Source organism: Rhinoraja longicauda, chromosome 32 (assembly GCF_053455715.1).
Source record: "Rhinoraja longicauda isolate Sanriku21f chromosome 32, sRhiLon1.1, whole genome shotgun sequence".
NCBI lineage: Eukaryota > Metazoa > Chordata > Chondrichthyes > Rajiformes > Arhynchobatidae > Rhinoraja > Rhinoraja longicauda.
The window spans coordinates 17158118-17176008 of NC_135984.1; the positions used below are offsets into that span (position 1 = coordinate 17158118).

Below are 17891 nucleotides of genomic sequence, written 5' to 3' on the forward strand. Positions count from 1 at the left end.
GACCTTCTCGTTAAAGAGAACTGCTTCCAAAAAAAAACATCAGAAGGAAACCAAGTGCAAAATTTGTCAACTTGTTTACTTGATAAGGTATCAAATATTGTAAGGTTGAATCCAGAAGCATTCTTATAATGAAATCCTAGTATCATATTGATGTCAATTATTCTGTTTTTGATATACAAAGCGTTTGTGCAATACTAATATTAACAAAGATTGAAGGTGTGGCATTAGATGACTTCAATTCTACCATCTGCTGCAATACACCTGATTTGGGAGTTTGCAGTATGAGTCATTTAGAGATATGTGTATGTGGGGAACAGTTCCATCACATAAACCTTCTGTTGAACAGGATCCATGTGATGCGAGTTCTATGGCCACTGACGTAGTCAATAACTCATTCATTCCACTTCAGCATTGATATTTCATTCCTCATCACAGCCACAGCGTGCATGTGCAGACATTGACTGACGACAAATGCTGCCTCAGTAGTGATGCTTCTCCACGGTTGAATAGCGTACTGACAGTTTACTGTCAGGCCATGCACAAGAATAATGGCCAGGGGGGAAGTTATGGAAAGTACCAAGTGTCTGCAGAACTGTCCCAGCCAACTGCAAATACCTTGAGGAGAAGAGAGGCATAGAGAGAGTTAACGGAGCCAATTAGTGGACAGAAATGTAGAGAGGGGGGTAAATTGAGGTAATTTGCGGGACAAGTGTTTTTAATGGAGAGAGTGGTAAATGCATGGAACGAGCTACCAGGTGAGGTGGTGAAGCATGGAAAATAGTGAAAGAGACGTTCAGATAGGCACGTGGATATGCAGGGAACAGGGGGAGATGGATCATCTGCAACAGGAAGGGATGAGAAAAAAATGGCATTATGTGCGGCATAGACATTGTGAGCAGAAGTGCCTGTCCCTGTTCATATCATATCATCATATATCTACAGCCGGAAACAGGCCTTTTCGGCCCTCCAAGTCCATGCCGCCCAGTGATCCCCGTACATTAACACTATCCTACACCCACTAGGGACAATTTTTACATTTACCCAGCCAATTAACCTACATACCTGTACGTCTTTGGAGTGTGGGAGGAAACCGAAGATCTCGGAGAAAACCCACGCAGGTCACGGGGAGAACGTACAAACTCCTTACAGTGCAGCACCCGTAGTCAGGATCGAACCTGAGTCTCCGGCGCTGCATTCGCTGTAAAACAGCAACTCTACCGCTGCGCTACCGTGTTCTATGTTCTAGAAAAATATTTTACTCCAATTTCTGTTTTATAACCAAAGAATACAGACAATGATGTCTGCAAATGATTTAAGGATTTTTCACGGGTGCTGCAGCAATATCTAATACAGGATGAAACCTGTGACCCTTTATATGAAGGAGTATGAGGCTCTGTGAAAGAGGTAGCTGATGGACGATGAAACCAAACACCATGGTGCTATTATTACTGAAGTACACAGCTGTTAGGAAACCTGAGGAATTCAGAGGATCAGGAATGAAAAGGCCTCTGTGAGGCTCTTCATCTCTCTTGCCTCACCATTATCCGTACAGAATTCCTTCCCCCTTCTCACTTCTGCTGGTGATTGCACATTTCTGTGCATTCTCCTATTTATACTTCTTCCAACGCTATTCTTTGTTGCTCAGTAACATTTTTGTCACCTGCTTTCAGCAGGTCCTGACAATAGACAATAGACAATAGGTGCAGGAGGAGGACATTCGGCCCTTCGAGCCAGCACTACCATTCAATGTGATCATGGCTGATCATTCTCAATCAGTACCCCGTTCCTGCCTTCTCCCCATACCCCCTGACTCCGCTATCCTTAAGAGCTCTATCTAGCTCTCTCTTGAATGCATTCAGAGAATTGGCCTCCACTGCCTTCTGAGGCAGAGAATTCCACAGATTCACAACTCTCTGACTGAAAACGTTTTTCCTCATCTCAGTTCTAAATGGCCTACCCCTTATTCTTAAACTGTGGCCCCTTGTTCTGGACTCCCCCAACATTAGGAACATGTTTCCTGCCTCTAACGTGTCCAACCCCTTAATAATCTTATACGTTTCGATAAGACAACCCTTTAATGTGTAATCTCTCTTGTCTTCCACACTCTTGTAGACCCTACCTTCCATAGGTGTGCGCATCACGCCGCTTGAGAAGCACAGTGGTAGAGTTGCTGCCTTACAGCCCTTGCAGCACTGGAGACCCGGGTTCGATCCCGACTAAGGGTGCTGTCTGTACGGAGTACATATCCAACTCCGTGACCACGTGGATTTTCTCTGATATCTTCGGTTTCCTCCCACACTCCAAAGACGTACAGGTTTGTAGGTTAATTGGCTTGGTATAAGTGTAAATTGTCCCAACTGTGTGTAGGATAGTGTTGATGTGTGGGGATCGCTGGTCAGTGCAGACTTGGTGGGCCAAAGGACCTGTCTGTGCACTGTATCTCTTAACTAAACTAAACTAAAGGTTGACACAAAATGTCTGAAAAAGGGTCTTGACCCGTAACGTCACCCATTCCTTCTCTCCAGAGATGCTGCCTGTCCCACTGATTTACTCCAGCATTTTGTGTCTACCTTCGATTTAAACCAGCATCTTCCGTTTTCTCCTAAACTAAACAAAACCTTATTTTCTCTCCTCCAAAATTCTGAAAATTCCTTTGCATGAAACATTAACAGTTACATACCTCCTGTGCTGCACCGTTCTATGTTCACTGTTCTCTTTCCACACATGCTGCCCGATCTGTGGAGAGATTTCCTTGGGATTGTTTTTCAAATTTTCAGCATCTGCAGTTTCTTTGATTTGCAAGGAATGTGGTTTCATTTTCCATAACGAGCTTTACTCTTAAGCTTTCTTTTCTTTATCTAAAGTGCGAGAAAGCAGGTAAAGCATTCAGCAACAAGGAAGGCACCCGATTTATCTGATATTCTCACTTTAGAAGCCGTAGGTGACCATCACTTGCTTGTAGTCCCAGCTGCTAAAATTTCTCTTTGATCCATTTGTGGTGATGTAATGGTTCACTCTCCCATTTAAATTATTCATAATTATGTTCTCTTTCACTGACTGTATTTCACCGAACCTCTGTGTAATTCATGCTAATGTTCAGACACAGAACACACTACTCCCACACATTCTACTAATTCATATTCATAATTTATTCTTGCCAATCTCCTTCCCACTCACATAATCATATTGTCAACAACAACTTAAGTGAAAGATAAAAGATATAAAAGGGGGCTATCATTTTAAAGTCAACAGCTCTTTCCAAATCTTCAACCGGCACAGAGTTTAGTTTAGTTTAGAGATACAGCGTGGAAACAGGCCCTTCTGCCCACCGAGTCCAGGTCGACCAGTGATCGCTCATACACCAGTTCTATCCTACATCCTAGGGTGCAATTTACAGAGGGGCAATTAACCTCCGAACCCATACGTCTTTGGAATAGGGGAGGAAACCGGAGCACCCTGAGGAAACCCATACGATCACAGGAAGAACGTGTAACCTCCACACGGACAGCACCAGAGGTCAGGATTGAACCCGGGTTTCTGGTGCTGTGAGACAGGAACTCCATCACAATGCCATCCAGAGCCATTCAAATTCTACCAAAACTTCAATGCACTTCTTCCTTGGCATCTCACAATTGCACTTCGGACTGCTCTTGCCTTTATTATGGCTGAAAGTTTATAAGAACACAACTTTGATCTCTGAGAATCCAATAAAAAAACAAAATCAATTGGATGACAATTAGAAAACCTGCAAATAATGAACAAACAGCAAAGCAACAAGGTCAAGAGGAACTAATTCATTAACAGTCACTTCAGTATTGATTGAGCAAGCAAATTGAATAACTGTTATACCAGTAATAATTACAGCAGAGGATAATTATAATCTTCATGTCCAAATCTTTATTTTTTTAGAAGACACAAATGTACTTTTGATCACAATTGAATAAAAACATTAAACAATGTGTGTGGCCCATGAAATTAATAGTTGAAACATTTTATGCAATAATATCTCATAATTTGGTCAACAGAATTTTTAATCTCAATTATTATTATTAAACAATACTATGACAAAGGAGTGGCACATATACAATAAAGAACTTCTGCGTAAGTATATGAAATAATATGGTCACGTTGAAATATTTTCTGGTTAGGATTTGTCTGATCGTTTTTTTCTTTATATTTTATATGATTTAACTTGCCTCTGCATTTATTCAGATTTATCAGCATAAAGAAGTATATCCAATCCATTCAGATGAACGACAAGCATTTGATGCAAACAGTTTGTTAAGGCCACATGCTGTATTTAAACATTCTCTCATTTGGCCACAATCACTTTCTAATCATTATTACTGATGAAAGTAGCCAACAGTCTTCAGTGACTATGCTTGAATACTTTCCTGATGTCACAAAATATATGACCTGGAAAAATCCAATTCAATATTTTCCTGTCTTTTGAAATTATTTTTCTCTAAAAGCATTAAGCAGACAAAAGGCCAAAAGTGACTCTACTTCAAAGGTCAAGGTAAACAATTACTTCCTCAGACTGAAGGCTTAAACATGTGAATCCATTTTTGAGCAGACACTGGGCCTTTGGTCATTTTTTTTAACACAAATATCAAACTAAATAAACATTCTACTGAGGCCATTTAAAAATAACGGAGAGAAAACATTGTCCTCTGTCTTGGCATAAAACACATTCTGCAAACACAAATGCAGCATAAGTGAAAATCAATATACAAATTTATTTAGCCCTTAGAAGTAATCACTTGTGAATTGTGCTCCTTACCTAAATCTACATTGAAAGCAGAGTCTACATTGTTTTAACAAAAGATTATCCTGGTGCAATCTGCTCTAATCAATGTTGTCATTTTGCATTATAATTAACGGTATAAACATTAATCTGGATTTTCATTATTTGGCAACATAATGATGGTTGGTGAGTGGCTAGATGACTGAACATCAAATGTTTTATATATCAATCCTTTGTCCGGTATTTTGATAGAGGTTTTCACCGGATATTTTAATTAGGCTAATATGTGCCAAATACCAGATAGCATGTCATTATACAAATTCACCATACATTTACTACTCATGGTAACAGGACTTGCTAGACTGCACAAGATAGATGATATTTTCTATTCTGTTGAGAATGCTCTGGACATTAAAGTGGAATAAATGGCACACAGGTGGCATAGCCAATGGTTAGACTGGACTTCTTTGGTCGGCAGGTCGAGTGAAGAACTAAAGTTACTAAATCTACATTTATTTTCCCGTCAGCCTATCAAACGTCTTTTATCTGAATCACGCAATCCAAGCTTCATAAGGGTCAGATTTATTTTCATTTAATCAATGGAGAAAGTCCGCCTTCACCATACATGCATACACAGGCTAACCTCATATAATTATTTTTTTTAAACATTCTGATAGTTTTAGATTGCCACAAAATTCAGGGTAACAATGGACAGGTGATCTACCAGGTTTTCTCTAGATGCACGATCTATAGAGTAGACATAGGCGGCAGATCAAGAAGGGTCTCGCCCCGACACGTCACCCATTCCTTCTCTCCAGAGATGCCGCCTGTCCCGCTGAGTTACTCCAGCTTTTTGTGTCCATTATAGATTGGACATTCTGATTAGACATCAGTGTTTCCCCCATCAGCCACACCCACTCCCTTTCCCCCAGCACACACAACTTTATCCCCACCCCATCACAACACTGTTGTGTTTTCTCTTGAAAAAAAATCAAAACAGAGAGGATAAAAACATCTAGCCAATTAGTGGGGGGAAAAAAACATCAGGGTGAAAGAAATGGTTATTCAAATCCTTCAGGCAATAAAAAAATTGTTGAGGAATTCACACGGATTAAATAGCATTCATTTCCTATTTTAAATGCAATCTTTGTCCAACAATGACCATGAACTACAAGGTTTTTATTTTAATATCCACTGATTATAATGCACTTGCAAATAAAAAATATCCTGCATATTGCATGTTGAATGCATTAACTGGAATGCACCATTTCCCTTTCAATAGTTTTCATTTCTTTCTTATTTGTCCAAGGTCCTTTCCAGCATGGTTTGAGCAGAGCCGTTTAGAATTAATTCGGTGTTGCTCACAGGCTGTGCTGTTCAATATTTTCATTTTTGGTAGATTACAGGAGAAATTCCATCTCTTGCCCTGCAACATTTTTTCAAGGTGATCCAATTATCTCGCAGTTTGTAAATTTAACCTGAAATTTCAATGGGTGATTGTATGTTGTTTTTCTTGATGCATTGCCGAGCGACTGAGACTTTTCCAGTATCTTCAATTCACAAGTTAATGGAGTGCCACGGTCAAGCTGAGAACCAGAAGGGTCAACATGATCACAGGATTCCAGTAAATAGCGCCTGATCGGAAACAACAAAAAAAAACCAGAGCATTAAGTTTGAAGGAAAAGCGTGGGCTAGTCTGTAATAACATTTTAATACTTAATATTTGCAGAACAAACCAGACCAATCAATTTCCATTTTGTTGCAAATAAGGTGACTGACTTTATTATCCTGCCTGATACCACCACAATCTGTTTCCATTCGACTAACTGGGATATTAATTTAAAAATAAACAAGGAAAGGTAAATGGCTTTATACAAGTATGAAGGGCAGATTAATCTTGTGGACAATCATTGCAATGTGAGGATCTAATTTATGTTTGGTATTTGGAGAATTTGTGATATTAACACTTGTCAGAATTGCATTTATTACTCGATGTGGAGATTGTGGATGAGATTTGCACAGCAAAAGTAGCTCTGAAATAAAATGACACTACAAATGTCACATGAAAACATAAGAGTGTAAAAAATAAACAATGGAAATGCATCTCTATGCACACTTTCCGACTACACTTTATCTGTGTACCGCCCACTCCCCTGACATCAGTCTGAAGAAGGGTCTCGACCCGAAACATCACCCATTCCTTCTCTCCGGGGATGCTGCCTGTCCCGCTGAGTTACTCCAGCATTTTGTGTCTATCTTTGGTTTAAACCAGCATTTGCAGTCCTTTGCTACACATCACTATGCACATTTTTTTCGGGGGGAAAAAACCCCCAAAGTATTAATAACTCCAATTCTAAAAATAGTTTTGCATGGAAATTATTGCATGGTTGGTACTGTAGCAGTGGGCATGTTGCCTGCCACTGACAGCATTCAGAGTCCTGCTCCAAAATTCAGTTCCATTGAGCTCAAAAGATGTACATTTTGGATACAATGCCAAGTACTGCTGCAATCATATTGCGGTTTAGCAATGCCAATTGGGCACAAATTCCAAAACAATTATGTATATTCTGCAATCATTCATCAACCTTTATTGTAACGTGAGCAGAAAGGACAAGCAAGGTGGGACATGGCAACCTTAGAAGAATAAAGCTTTAATTTGTGTTGGATTACTTAATGGCTTACATTATAACAATGCCAAAGTGGTGGGCAATGCAAATGCTCTGTGGGGAAGGACCACAGGGGAGAGTCTTGCAGCCACTGTAAACTGATGGCTGGGCCTTGTGGTAAAACCCCTCAAAAGCTTCATGGGTTGATTTTTTAAGGTGGGAACATGAGTGGCATTGACACATTGTTAGAGAATGGATGAATATAGGGAAAGGTAGACAATAGACAATAGACAATAGGTGCAGGAGTAGGCCATTCGGCCCTTCGAGCCAGCACCACCATTCAATGTGATATATCATATCATATATATACAGCCGGAAACAGGCCTTTTCGGCCCTCCAAGTCCGTGCTGCCCAGTGATCCCCGTACATTAACACTATCCTACACCCACTAGGGACAATTTTTACATTTACCCAGCCAATTAACCTACATACCTGTACGTCTTTGGAGTGTGGGAGGAAACCGAAGATCTCGGAGAAAACCCACGCAGGTCACGGGGAGAACGTACAAACTCCTTACAGTGCAGCACCCGTAGTCAGGATCGAACCTGAGTCTCCGGCTCTGCATTCGCTGTAAAGCAGCAACTCTACCGCTGCGCTACCGTGCCGTGATCATGGCTGATCATTCTCAATCAGTACCCCGTTCCTGCCTTCTCCCCATTTACCAATTGTATTTAATATTACGAATGAAGCAGTTTTGAATTTAAAATCGGCAATGCAATTTACAAAAATGAAAAGTTTTGTTATAAAATGTCAACATAATTCAGCTGTTATTTCATATGAAAAAAACGGCTGAACTTCAAAAAAGAAGGCTTTCCTTTTCTTACATGGGCTGAGTTCAGTTCTGATGTGCATGTGCATTCCTTTAATGATGGCTCAGTAATGGGTGAAGTAAGCACAAGTTGCTCTTGCCTTGTCTCTTTCTTTCAATTGCAATCAGATCACATTAGATGCGTGGGCAGAGGTGGCAGTTCAATGATTGAAATCCCATCTCCAGCTCCGCATATTTTCATTAAAGAAACAGGACGAAGCAAAGTCTGTCTCTGCTTTTCGAGGGGCATCGCTACAACCCACATTTTACCCAGAAAGGGTTGGCCTGTAAATTGTTTGGATCCCTGCATTACAATCAATGATAACTTGCTGCTTGCCTTCCAAACATTAGCTTCACAAGCGTCTTCCCTCAACTGGAGCTTGATGACTGAAGTCTAGAAAATGTGCATTAATATGTTCGGACTAAGGGCAGCTGACACACTCAAAGGAATACTCAAAGACTTCAAAGTGCCTTAAAGAGCATGTGCAGCTTTAAAAAAAAACTGTCTCTTATTTAATGAAACATTCATAACGTGAAGCTTTTTAGTCATTCATTTTAATGAAGGATTAACGATCATAATGGCCACCAGAACTGCATGGACATCAAAATGCACAGTGAGCAAAGTGTTACCTAATGCTAGCTTTCAACTCAAATCTATCCTGCCCATTTACATTCTCAGGCACTTAAAGGTTTTGATATTTAGAGACAACTCTTTAAACATGGCTACTTTGCTGCAGCATCCTAGTACTCTGCAATATTTACAAGCGGCTGTCAAGAAATACAAATGCATAAATCTGTACTGAAAGGCACAGCTGCAAAGTGAATGGACTATTAGTCAGACAAGGCTCTTGGAGTATTGTTACTTTGATAAACAGTGGGTGGCAAGGCAGCGTAGTGGGCGGCATGGTGGCACAGCGGTAGAGTTGCTGCCTTACAGCGCCAGACACCCGGGCTCAATCCTGACTATGAGTGCTTGCCTGTATGGAGTTTGTATGTTCTCCCGTGACCTGTTTTCTCTGGGAGCTCCGGTTTTCTCCCACACTCCAAAGACATACAGGTTTGTAGGCAAAATGGCTTGTATAAATTGAAAATTGTCTCTCGTGTGTGTAGGATAATGCTAGTGTACGGGGATCACTGGTCGGTGCGCTCTTGGTGCGTTGTAGGGTCTGTTTCCGCACTGTATCTCTAAACTGAACTAAACCAAATAATGTAGGGTTGGAAGGCTTGCTTTTTTTCACCTCATCTCAGAAGTAATGCAAGTTCAGTCCATAATTTCATTGCAGTGCTGTTCAGAAAAGACCAATTTTGGGAAGAGACCAATTGGGATTTATAATCAAACTCTGCTCCTTGCAAATGCAAAAGCTTTTCAAAACATTGAGACAATTCATATTCCAGTGCTCACCTGCACCACCCGTGGTTCGTGTGGTGCCAATATTTTCATTCAAGGCATTCAATTGCATCTCTGACAACGCTGCTTTCTGTGCTTCAGTTACAGCACCATAATTTTCTGGCCCCAAGTTCCTCAACTGCCCAGAAGTCATAGCCTGGTTGGTTGGGAGAACAGACATTTCCATCAGTAAAATCAGAGCAACGTTTTCAATCTATAGTTGAGTTGGTAAAGACAACTTTGGACTAATATGTCCCCATTTGTAATAAACATCTTGCAAAATATTACTATTGCAAAATGCAAGCTTGAACAGTACCTTGACCTATTTCACACCTTAGCAGGAGAGTTTCAGTTACTGTTACTTTGTGGAAAAGCCTGGGTACCTTTGTCATTGCCAACCAAAGAAAAGACCCAGTGAGATAAGATTTCCTGCACTTGATTTATTTCATTAATTTAGGTGGAACATATGGAAAAACACTTTGAGGAAAGGATTGACTGCATGTTTCTTCATTACCGCCCTATGCATTTTTTTCTTCATTGCAACAGCACTACCTTAGTTCTTTGGGAAGAGGTGGGGATCAATGGCTTTAGAGGTGGAGTGGAGTGGGTGGTGAATTAAGAGGTCCCCTATATCATAATAGACAAAAAAATGGCAGGCAACACCGTACGATGGCATCTCTAAGAATACTTCTATTTATAAATAAAAGGACAGAAATTTCACCTCAGCGAAGGTAAAAATTGTGCATTCGTGAATTGGCGACCTATTAATCTCGCTAAGTTTTATTGGTTTCTGCCATTACATTAAGAGGTAAATGGGATCTTGGATGCCATTTTAGATGGTTATTGGGTTGGAATTGGCAAAATGAGGGCCATCGGTATTTCCCTGGTCAATGGAACCAAGGAACCCTAGCAAAAGAAAATAAATCACGCAATTTGTAACTCCTTCCCACACAAGTTCACTTTCATGTGGTTGTCCCGGACTGTCTTGAGGCCTCAAACATTGAGTCGTCCAGGATGTCCACTTGCTACTCCACAACTCAACTCCATGATTTCATCAAGGCCCAAGATCTTGAAATGGTCGGGTCTCTCCCATACCTCAATGGTCGACTAACCTGCCAGTCAGTTCCATAAAATAGATCCCAGTGTGTTTCAAAGCAACTAAAAGTAAAGTGTTTCTCAACCTTGATTAGAGACAGTCACATTGTCACACACTTCCTATTTGTTTAAATTTTTCAATTATCCCGTTTCCCATAGAAAGGATATGATGAAGATACTTGCCGAAAAAACTTTAGGAGGGAAGTCGGAGACAGCGCCTGGTGTCAGGAACGAAACAGCAGATGGGTTCAGCTTGGGTACTTCTTCTGCAGTCAACCCAGCTACGAAGAGAAGAGGAACAAGGTTTGCTCATGATCTGATAATTCAATTACTTTCAGTATTTTTGCAGTGCTGCAGCTTACCCACTTCCACAGTTCATAGAATGATGGGTCACTTGTTTTGTGAGGTAGGGAAGCTATCTATCGACTAATTCCCCAGCTAACTTTTACTGGAGTGCTGGAAGCTTAATCGTTCCTGCCAGTTCTCTGAAATTACTCCCTGGCCAAAAGTGAAGCTCCAGTGAACAAGAGGTACGAGGCCGTAGAATTAATGTCCATAGTTAGTGGAAGCGACAGGAACTGTCAGTACTGAAGATTAAACTGGAAAGGTGGAAGATAGAAAAATGGCTTTGAGGATGTCTGAGTTGGATCAGTAAGGCTGATCAGAAACATTTACTTGTCAGAGGGTGGAGCTCATGGAAAAGGAACTGTTGGACCAAACACTCCATTTCTTTATAATTAACCATATCATCTTTGACATAGTTATTACCTGCTACAATTCCTATCTCCTGTAGCTGTGCCCCAGTCCAGCTTTTTATATTGGAAAATGCCTCGACTGCTTTGACCTTCAAAGCAGTGAGTGTCTCTACTTTCGGACACATTTTGTTCCCAATATCCCTGGCTGCAAATCTGTGGAATACAAGAAAAACAATCTGTGAGAGTATGTTTTTGTCTGCCACGGTCGATACAGATGATTTTCATTAAGGGAAGTAGTTAAGCAAAACCTACGCTCGGCAATTCTAAAAATATAAATAAATCCAACACATAATTTCATTGGTGTGATGTGAATGTGCAAATGAAATTAATGAGTTCCATTAATCTTAAAACATTTTTCTTTTTAAAAAACTTTTCTCATTTATTTACGATGGTCTAGAGTATAAAAACGCTGGAGCTGGGTGCCATTCTTGCGACTAATTCAGTTCTGTACTAATATAACTGGTCTTGTAACACTGAATCATCTAGCACAGAGATACACTGGTGAAGCAGAAAGTCGGCTCTGAATTTCATTGTAGTTTGTATCCAAGGAGGTCTGTGCTATTTCATTCTCTCATGGGACTTAGAAGTCTTTAAAAACATCACAAAGTGCTACAGGAACTCAGCGGGTCAGGCAGCATCCCTGGAGAACATGGACAGGTATGTTTTCAGGTCAGGACCCTTCTTCACAACTGATGTCTCTACATTATTGTCTCCTTGCTGCCCAGGTAATTCAAACTTCACTGTACCTTAATTGGTACGTGTGACAATAAATTGAATCTTGAATCTTGAATCTTGAGAAGATGACAATCTTGAGAAGATGACAATGAACTGAGCAATTAAATCACTACCACAATCGTGGTGAAGTAATCCTAAACATTATAGCAAAGAAGTTGTTGAATATCTTTAAGACCCAAGATTTTAAATAATTTTGAAAGTCAAGGAATCAACTGATGTGGGAGATCAACTGGGCAACAGTTTAAGAATAAGGGGTAGGCCATTTAGAACTGAGATGAGGAAAAACTTTTTCAGTCAGAGAGTTGTGAATCTGTGGAATTCTCTGCCTCAGAATGCAGTGGAGGCCAATTCTCTGAATGCATTCAAGAGAGAGCTAGATAGAGCTCTTAAGGATAGCGGAGTCAGGGGGTATGGGGAGAAGGCAGGAACGGGGTACTGATTGAGAATGATCAGCCATGATCACAGTGGCTCGAAGGGCCGAATGGCCTCCTCCTGCACCTATTGTCTATTGTCTAAAGGAACGGTAGATTGGTCATCATCTCTTTATGTGATAGATTAGACTCAAGGGGGCTAAAAAGCCTGCTTCTTGCTCATGTATTTATATTTTCTGCAGATTAGATGGTTTATTTTCTGCTGTTAATTGCATCAAAATTGATCAGATTTGATCCTGATTGAAAGTACCCTGCACTTCCTCCAACAACTGTATGTTTGTGTTGTCATTTGTGAGCAGAGCGCCAAGGCACATTCCTTGTATATGCACATACTTGGCCAATAAACTTATTCATTCATTCATTCGTTCATTCAACTTTCAAACTGACAATAGGCAAACAGCTCTTTTAACTAAAAAAATCCCTAACGTCACACTGAACGCTTCGGTGGGAGTCTGATCCATGTATCTAATACTCAAGCAGATTTATTGTTAATACATTTAATGACTAGCTCAGAGGGCTGGTGGTTGTGGAGTTGTTTTTACCTGTAGGCCGGAATGGAAATGGTCTTGATCTGATCTGGACTAATGGTGCAAATGAAGTAACCCAGTCCAACCAGTTCCGTGCTGCTGAGATTACTGTATGCACGACCACTCACAAAGTTCTTCACAATTGTGTTGGCCCGTGAGGAAAACTGAAAGAAATAAAAGCTCTGTAAATCATCACTCCATTCATCTAAGACTTTGAATACAAACCTATAAACAGGACATAGAAACATAGAAAATAATTGCAGGAAGAGGCCATTCGGCCCATCGAGCCAGCACCGCCATTCAATATGACCATGGCTGATCAGCTAAAATTATTACCCTGTTCCTGCTTTTTCCCCATTTTCCATTAGCTATATCTAACTCTCCCTTGAAAACATCCAGTGAATTGGCCTCCACTGCCTGCCGTGGCAGAGAATTCCATTGATTCACAACTCTGAGTGAAAAAGTTTTTCCTCGTCTCAGTCCTAAATCGCCTACCCCTTATTCAATTTTTACATTTGTTTGTAATTCTAAAAAAAATGGACTCTCGCTGATAACAAAGTCATCAGTATTTTGAATGGGCCCTAAATAAAATAGCCCAGTTAATGCTGGAAGTACAGATCATGCAGAGGGAAATAAGGCTGGTGTAATGTTTGAGGTCAATGACCTTTCATCAGGACACAGTGAAGTTAGATTTAAGTTGCAGGAAAGTGGGAGTGGGGCTTAATTTGTTTCAGTTTACTGCCCTTTACTTCACTAACCATGGATGGCAGGTACCTTCCCCTTCATGGCAGTGAAGGTTGATGTTTAATAAGCACACCTGATCACTCAATTTCTCCTCTTAAACCAATTTTACCCAGATATATCCCTGCACGATATGCCTCTGAACTTTGCGGGTGTATTCTTGGAGTAACGAGTGACTGTGGATCCCACCAAATTATTTTTTTTCCCCCTTTTGCAAAAGAATGGGATAATATCAGGCATGATCTATAACAGGTGGAGGGTTCCAATGCAGCATCTTAGCCCAGAGGCAACTAAGACCCAAATTTCCCTGATCTCAACAGCAGTGTCTTTTGGTAATTTGTTTTGGTTGAGTAACATTGAAAAAATTATGTTGTCTGTTGCTCGTTAGTAACCAAAGCAAAACATGTAACGAGGTTCATTACTTTTAACCTTTCCCATTGCAATTAAGAATAAGGGGCAGGCCATTTAGGACTGAGATGAGGAAAAACCTTTTTCACCCAGGGAGTTGTTAATCTGTGGAATTCTCTGCCACAGAAAGCAGTGGAGGCCAATTCACTGAATGTTTTCAAGAGAGAATTAGATATAGCTCTTAGGGCTAACAGAATCAGGGGATATGGGGAGAAAGCAGGAATGGGCTATTGATTTTGGATGATCAGCCATGATCATATTGAATGGCTTGAGTTGGCTTGAAGGGCCAAATGACCTACTCCTGCACCTATTTTCTATGTTCCTATGTTTCTGACCAATTTAAATTCAGATTGCAACTCTGTGTTATTTCTAAATATGGCCGTTGTCCAAAAGAAAACATTAAAATTCCATGACCAAAGTGACGAATGAAGAATGAGAAGATGACACTAACCTCACTCTTGGCCCACTCCATGTAATTTGAGATTGCACCGATGGTATCAATGTCGGGGTCAGTGAAATATTTCTTGACTTCCTCATCACTAAATCCAAGTGTGATCTTCTCCAGTGAAGCAAGCTGTTCACTGCTGATATTCATGCCATAGGCCTGAAGAAACAAGAGTCAGAAGTATTTATAAACACAACAGAAGGAAGGTAGACACAAAATGCTGGAGTAACTCAGCGGGTCAGGCAGCATCTCAGGAGAGAAGGAATGGGTGATGTTTCGGGTCGAGACCCTTCTTCAGACTGATCATCAACACTTTCTTTCCACAGCAGCTGCCTGATACACGGAATGTTTCCAGCATTTTCTGTTTTTATTTCTATATTCTCTTGAGTTTAGAAGAATGAGAAATGATCATTCACTGGAACATACACATTCTTAAGAGATTAGCGGATAGATTTGGCGAGCTTTATTCTCGTCCACAATAAGAAAGTTCAAAATAAGACGGTGGCCATTCGGGATTGAAAATAAGGAATATCTTTATGCGGAAGACATCAAATCTTTGGAGGACACAAAGTGCTTGATGCTGACCTGATGCTGCCTGACCCATTGAGTTATCCAGCACTTTGTGTCTTTATTTGTAAACCATAATATGCAGTTACTTGCATCTATCAAGTCTTTGGAGAGATTTGGAGAGTCTTTTGTAAAAATCTTTACTGCACGGATCAAGAGAGCCATGGAGCTCAGCTGCTGATTATATTCAAGGTAAGAGACAACATTTTTGGATATATGGGGAAATCAAGTGATATGGGGTTTGCACAGGGAAGTGACAAATGAGTTGAAAGATCAGACTTAGTTACCATGAATGAACAGCCAGTTTCAAGAATAACTAGACACCAACCATCAGGCTCTTGAACATTACATCACACCACCCTCAGCAACAATGAACTTCTGTGGACTATGTCTTTGGTTGCACTATGATCTTCCTTTTTTTTTGCACTAGTATTATGGTTATTTATCTCTTGATTTTTCTTGTTTATTAAATGTATCAGTATGTATGGGATGTTACGCTGCTGCAGTGAGAATGCCAATGTTCCAATGGCGGTATATATAGCACTCTTGACTCTCTTAAATGACTTACATTTGCTTCTATTTATTGTGAAGCAGGTTTGCAATTCATTAACCCCTTTATATTCTCCACTGTCACAGATAAATTTCACAACATTCTTCTCCCTTTTTCAACAGCACTATTTCACTGCATAATGCATCATACTTTTGTTAAAGTGCACATTTCTATTACCTAATGCAGTTCCTAAGACCCAAGGTGTAATTGCTCTACTGGGTAAGATGGCACATTTCTTTCTGGAAAGGTCATCGTAAAATCAAATGGGTATTTATGGCAATCAGTACTTTCATAATCACCACTCCTGATGCTCTCTTTCTATTCCAGATTTACTTAATTAACTGAATTTAAATTACCTGGCTACCACGGTGGGATTTGAACTCTCTCCACTTCATTAATTCAGGATTCTCCAGTCCTATAACCACTCCACTACTGCAGTTCATATTAATACATTTTTGTTTCGTTTTAGTTTAGAGATACAGTGTGGAAACAAACCCTTTGGCTCACCGAGTCTGTACCAACCAACAATCCTCACACATTGACACTATCCTACAGTCAGTAGGGATAATTTACATTTATATCATGCCAATTAACCTACAAACCTGTCCATCTTTGGAGTGTGGGAGGAAATCAAAGATCTTGGAGAAAACCTACACAGGTCATGGGGAGAGCGTACAAACTCCGTACAGACAGCACCCATAGTCGGGATCGAATCCGGGTTCTGGTGCTGTAAGGCAGCAACTCTACCGCTGCGCCACCGTGCCGCTCAATTTTTACAATAGGCAGTTTTACAGAGTACATACAAATCAACACATAGTTGGATACAAGGAACTGCAGATGCTGGTCTTCACAAAAAGAGAAAAAAGTGCTGGAGCAACTCAGCAGGTCAGGCAGCATCTCTGGAAAAGATGGATAGGTGACGTTTTGGGTCGGGAGCCTTCTTCAGACTGTTTGTGGTGGGCGAGAAAGAAAGCTGGAAGAGAGGAGTGGCAGGACAAAGCCTGACAGGTAATAGGTTGATACAGGTGATGGGTTTTTTGTTACGCAGACAAAGGCTAGTGATGAACAGACAGAGGTTGTGAGACAAAATGATTGAAGAGTTGCAAATTGTGACGCTAGAGGAAAGAATGTAAGTAGAAGGGGAGGGGAGGAATGGGTGTTTCCTGTGCCATAGGAAGGATATACTGTATTGGCTCAACTTCAGCCAAACCTCAGTTACCAAAACTAAACTTGCTAATTGATGAAGAGAGTTATAAATTCAGTCATGTTTCCATTTGGTAAGTTGATTGGTGATTGGACTGAGGCATTCAAAATTCAAATATTACTCAGATCAGGTATGAAGATAATATTTCATCTGGTTTTGGTAATTTCAAAAGAATTGAACGCACTCGACATTAGATCAAGGCTATTCGAAAGAGAAAAAATAAAGTACATTCTCAAATTGAAAGGACTTTCTCACCCAAAGAAGTCTGCAAACACGGAACTCCCTCCCAAAAACACAACGTCAATGTTGATTAAGTAGGTCATTCGGCATTGACATCCAGCAGGTTTTTAAAAATTGGATAGGGGTACCAAGAAATATAAATCCAAGGTACATGTGAACTAATGAAATGGTGGGACAGATTAAAGGAGTGAATAGCCTCTTCTTTTTTCCTATGTTCCTGTCCATGAGTTTCTCTGCACTGAGCTCGCCTGACATAATACAAAATAAATGGTGAAATGAGTCTCCTGAATTCACTCATTGGAATTGTGATGAACTACACAGTAGGAATTTGAATTAAATTCTTGTCTCATGCCTCATACTTTAATTAACATGCTATCATCTATTCCATCATAAGAAATATTAGAGTATTGACTGTGCTTTTCTTTTTGATAAAAGTACAATTAGTTATATAGCGTTAAATTAGCCTCATTTTTAAAACAAGCACCTTTGGTACAAAAAGGGAGGTTCTCATCGACTGACACTGATCTCTGTGATTTTTTTATAAAACTACCCCCATTGCCATTCAAATCAGGTTGCTTTATTGCA

General features: G+C 40.3%; 1 protein-coding gene and 1 long non-coding RNA gene across 2 annotated transcripts in view; one reads left to right on the forward strand and one right to left on the reverse strand.

Annotated features, from left to right (window-relative positions):
• LOC144608728 (uncharacterized) overlaps positions 1–17891 on the forward strand; it is a 127202-nt gene that overhangs the window by 27002 nt on the left and 82309 nt on the right. Inside the window, exon 2 of the long non-coding RNA XR_013549230.1 lies at positions 10863–11006. This is a non-coding gene — a long non-coding RNA (uncharacterized LOC144608728). The remainder of the gene's footprint in view (positions 1–10862; positions 11007–17891) is intronic.
• LOC144608726 (otoancorin-like) overlaps positions 3975–17891 on the reverse strand; it is a 77576-nt gene continuing 63659 nt past the window's right edge. Inside the window, exons 20-25 of the mRNA XM_078426757.1 lie at positions 14752–14904; positions 13167–13315; positions 11472–11611; positions 10887–10984; positions 9624–9765; positions 3975–6382 (exon numbers count right to left, since the gene is read on the reverse strand). Of these exons, the coding sequence (XP_078282883.1) occupies positions 6312–6382; positions 9624–9765; positions 10887–10984; positions 11472–11611; positions 13167–13315; positions 14752–14904 (753 nt within the window). The 3' untranslated portion in view covers positions 3975–6311. The remainder of the gene's footprint in view (positions 6383–9623; positions 9766–10886; positions 10985–11471; positions 11612–13166; positions 13316–14751; positions 14905–17891) is intronic.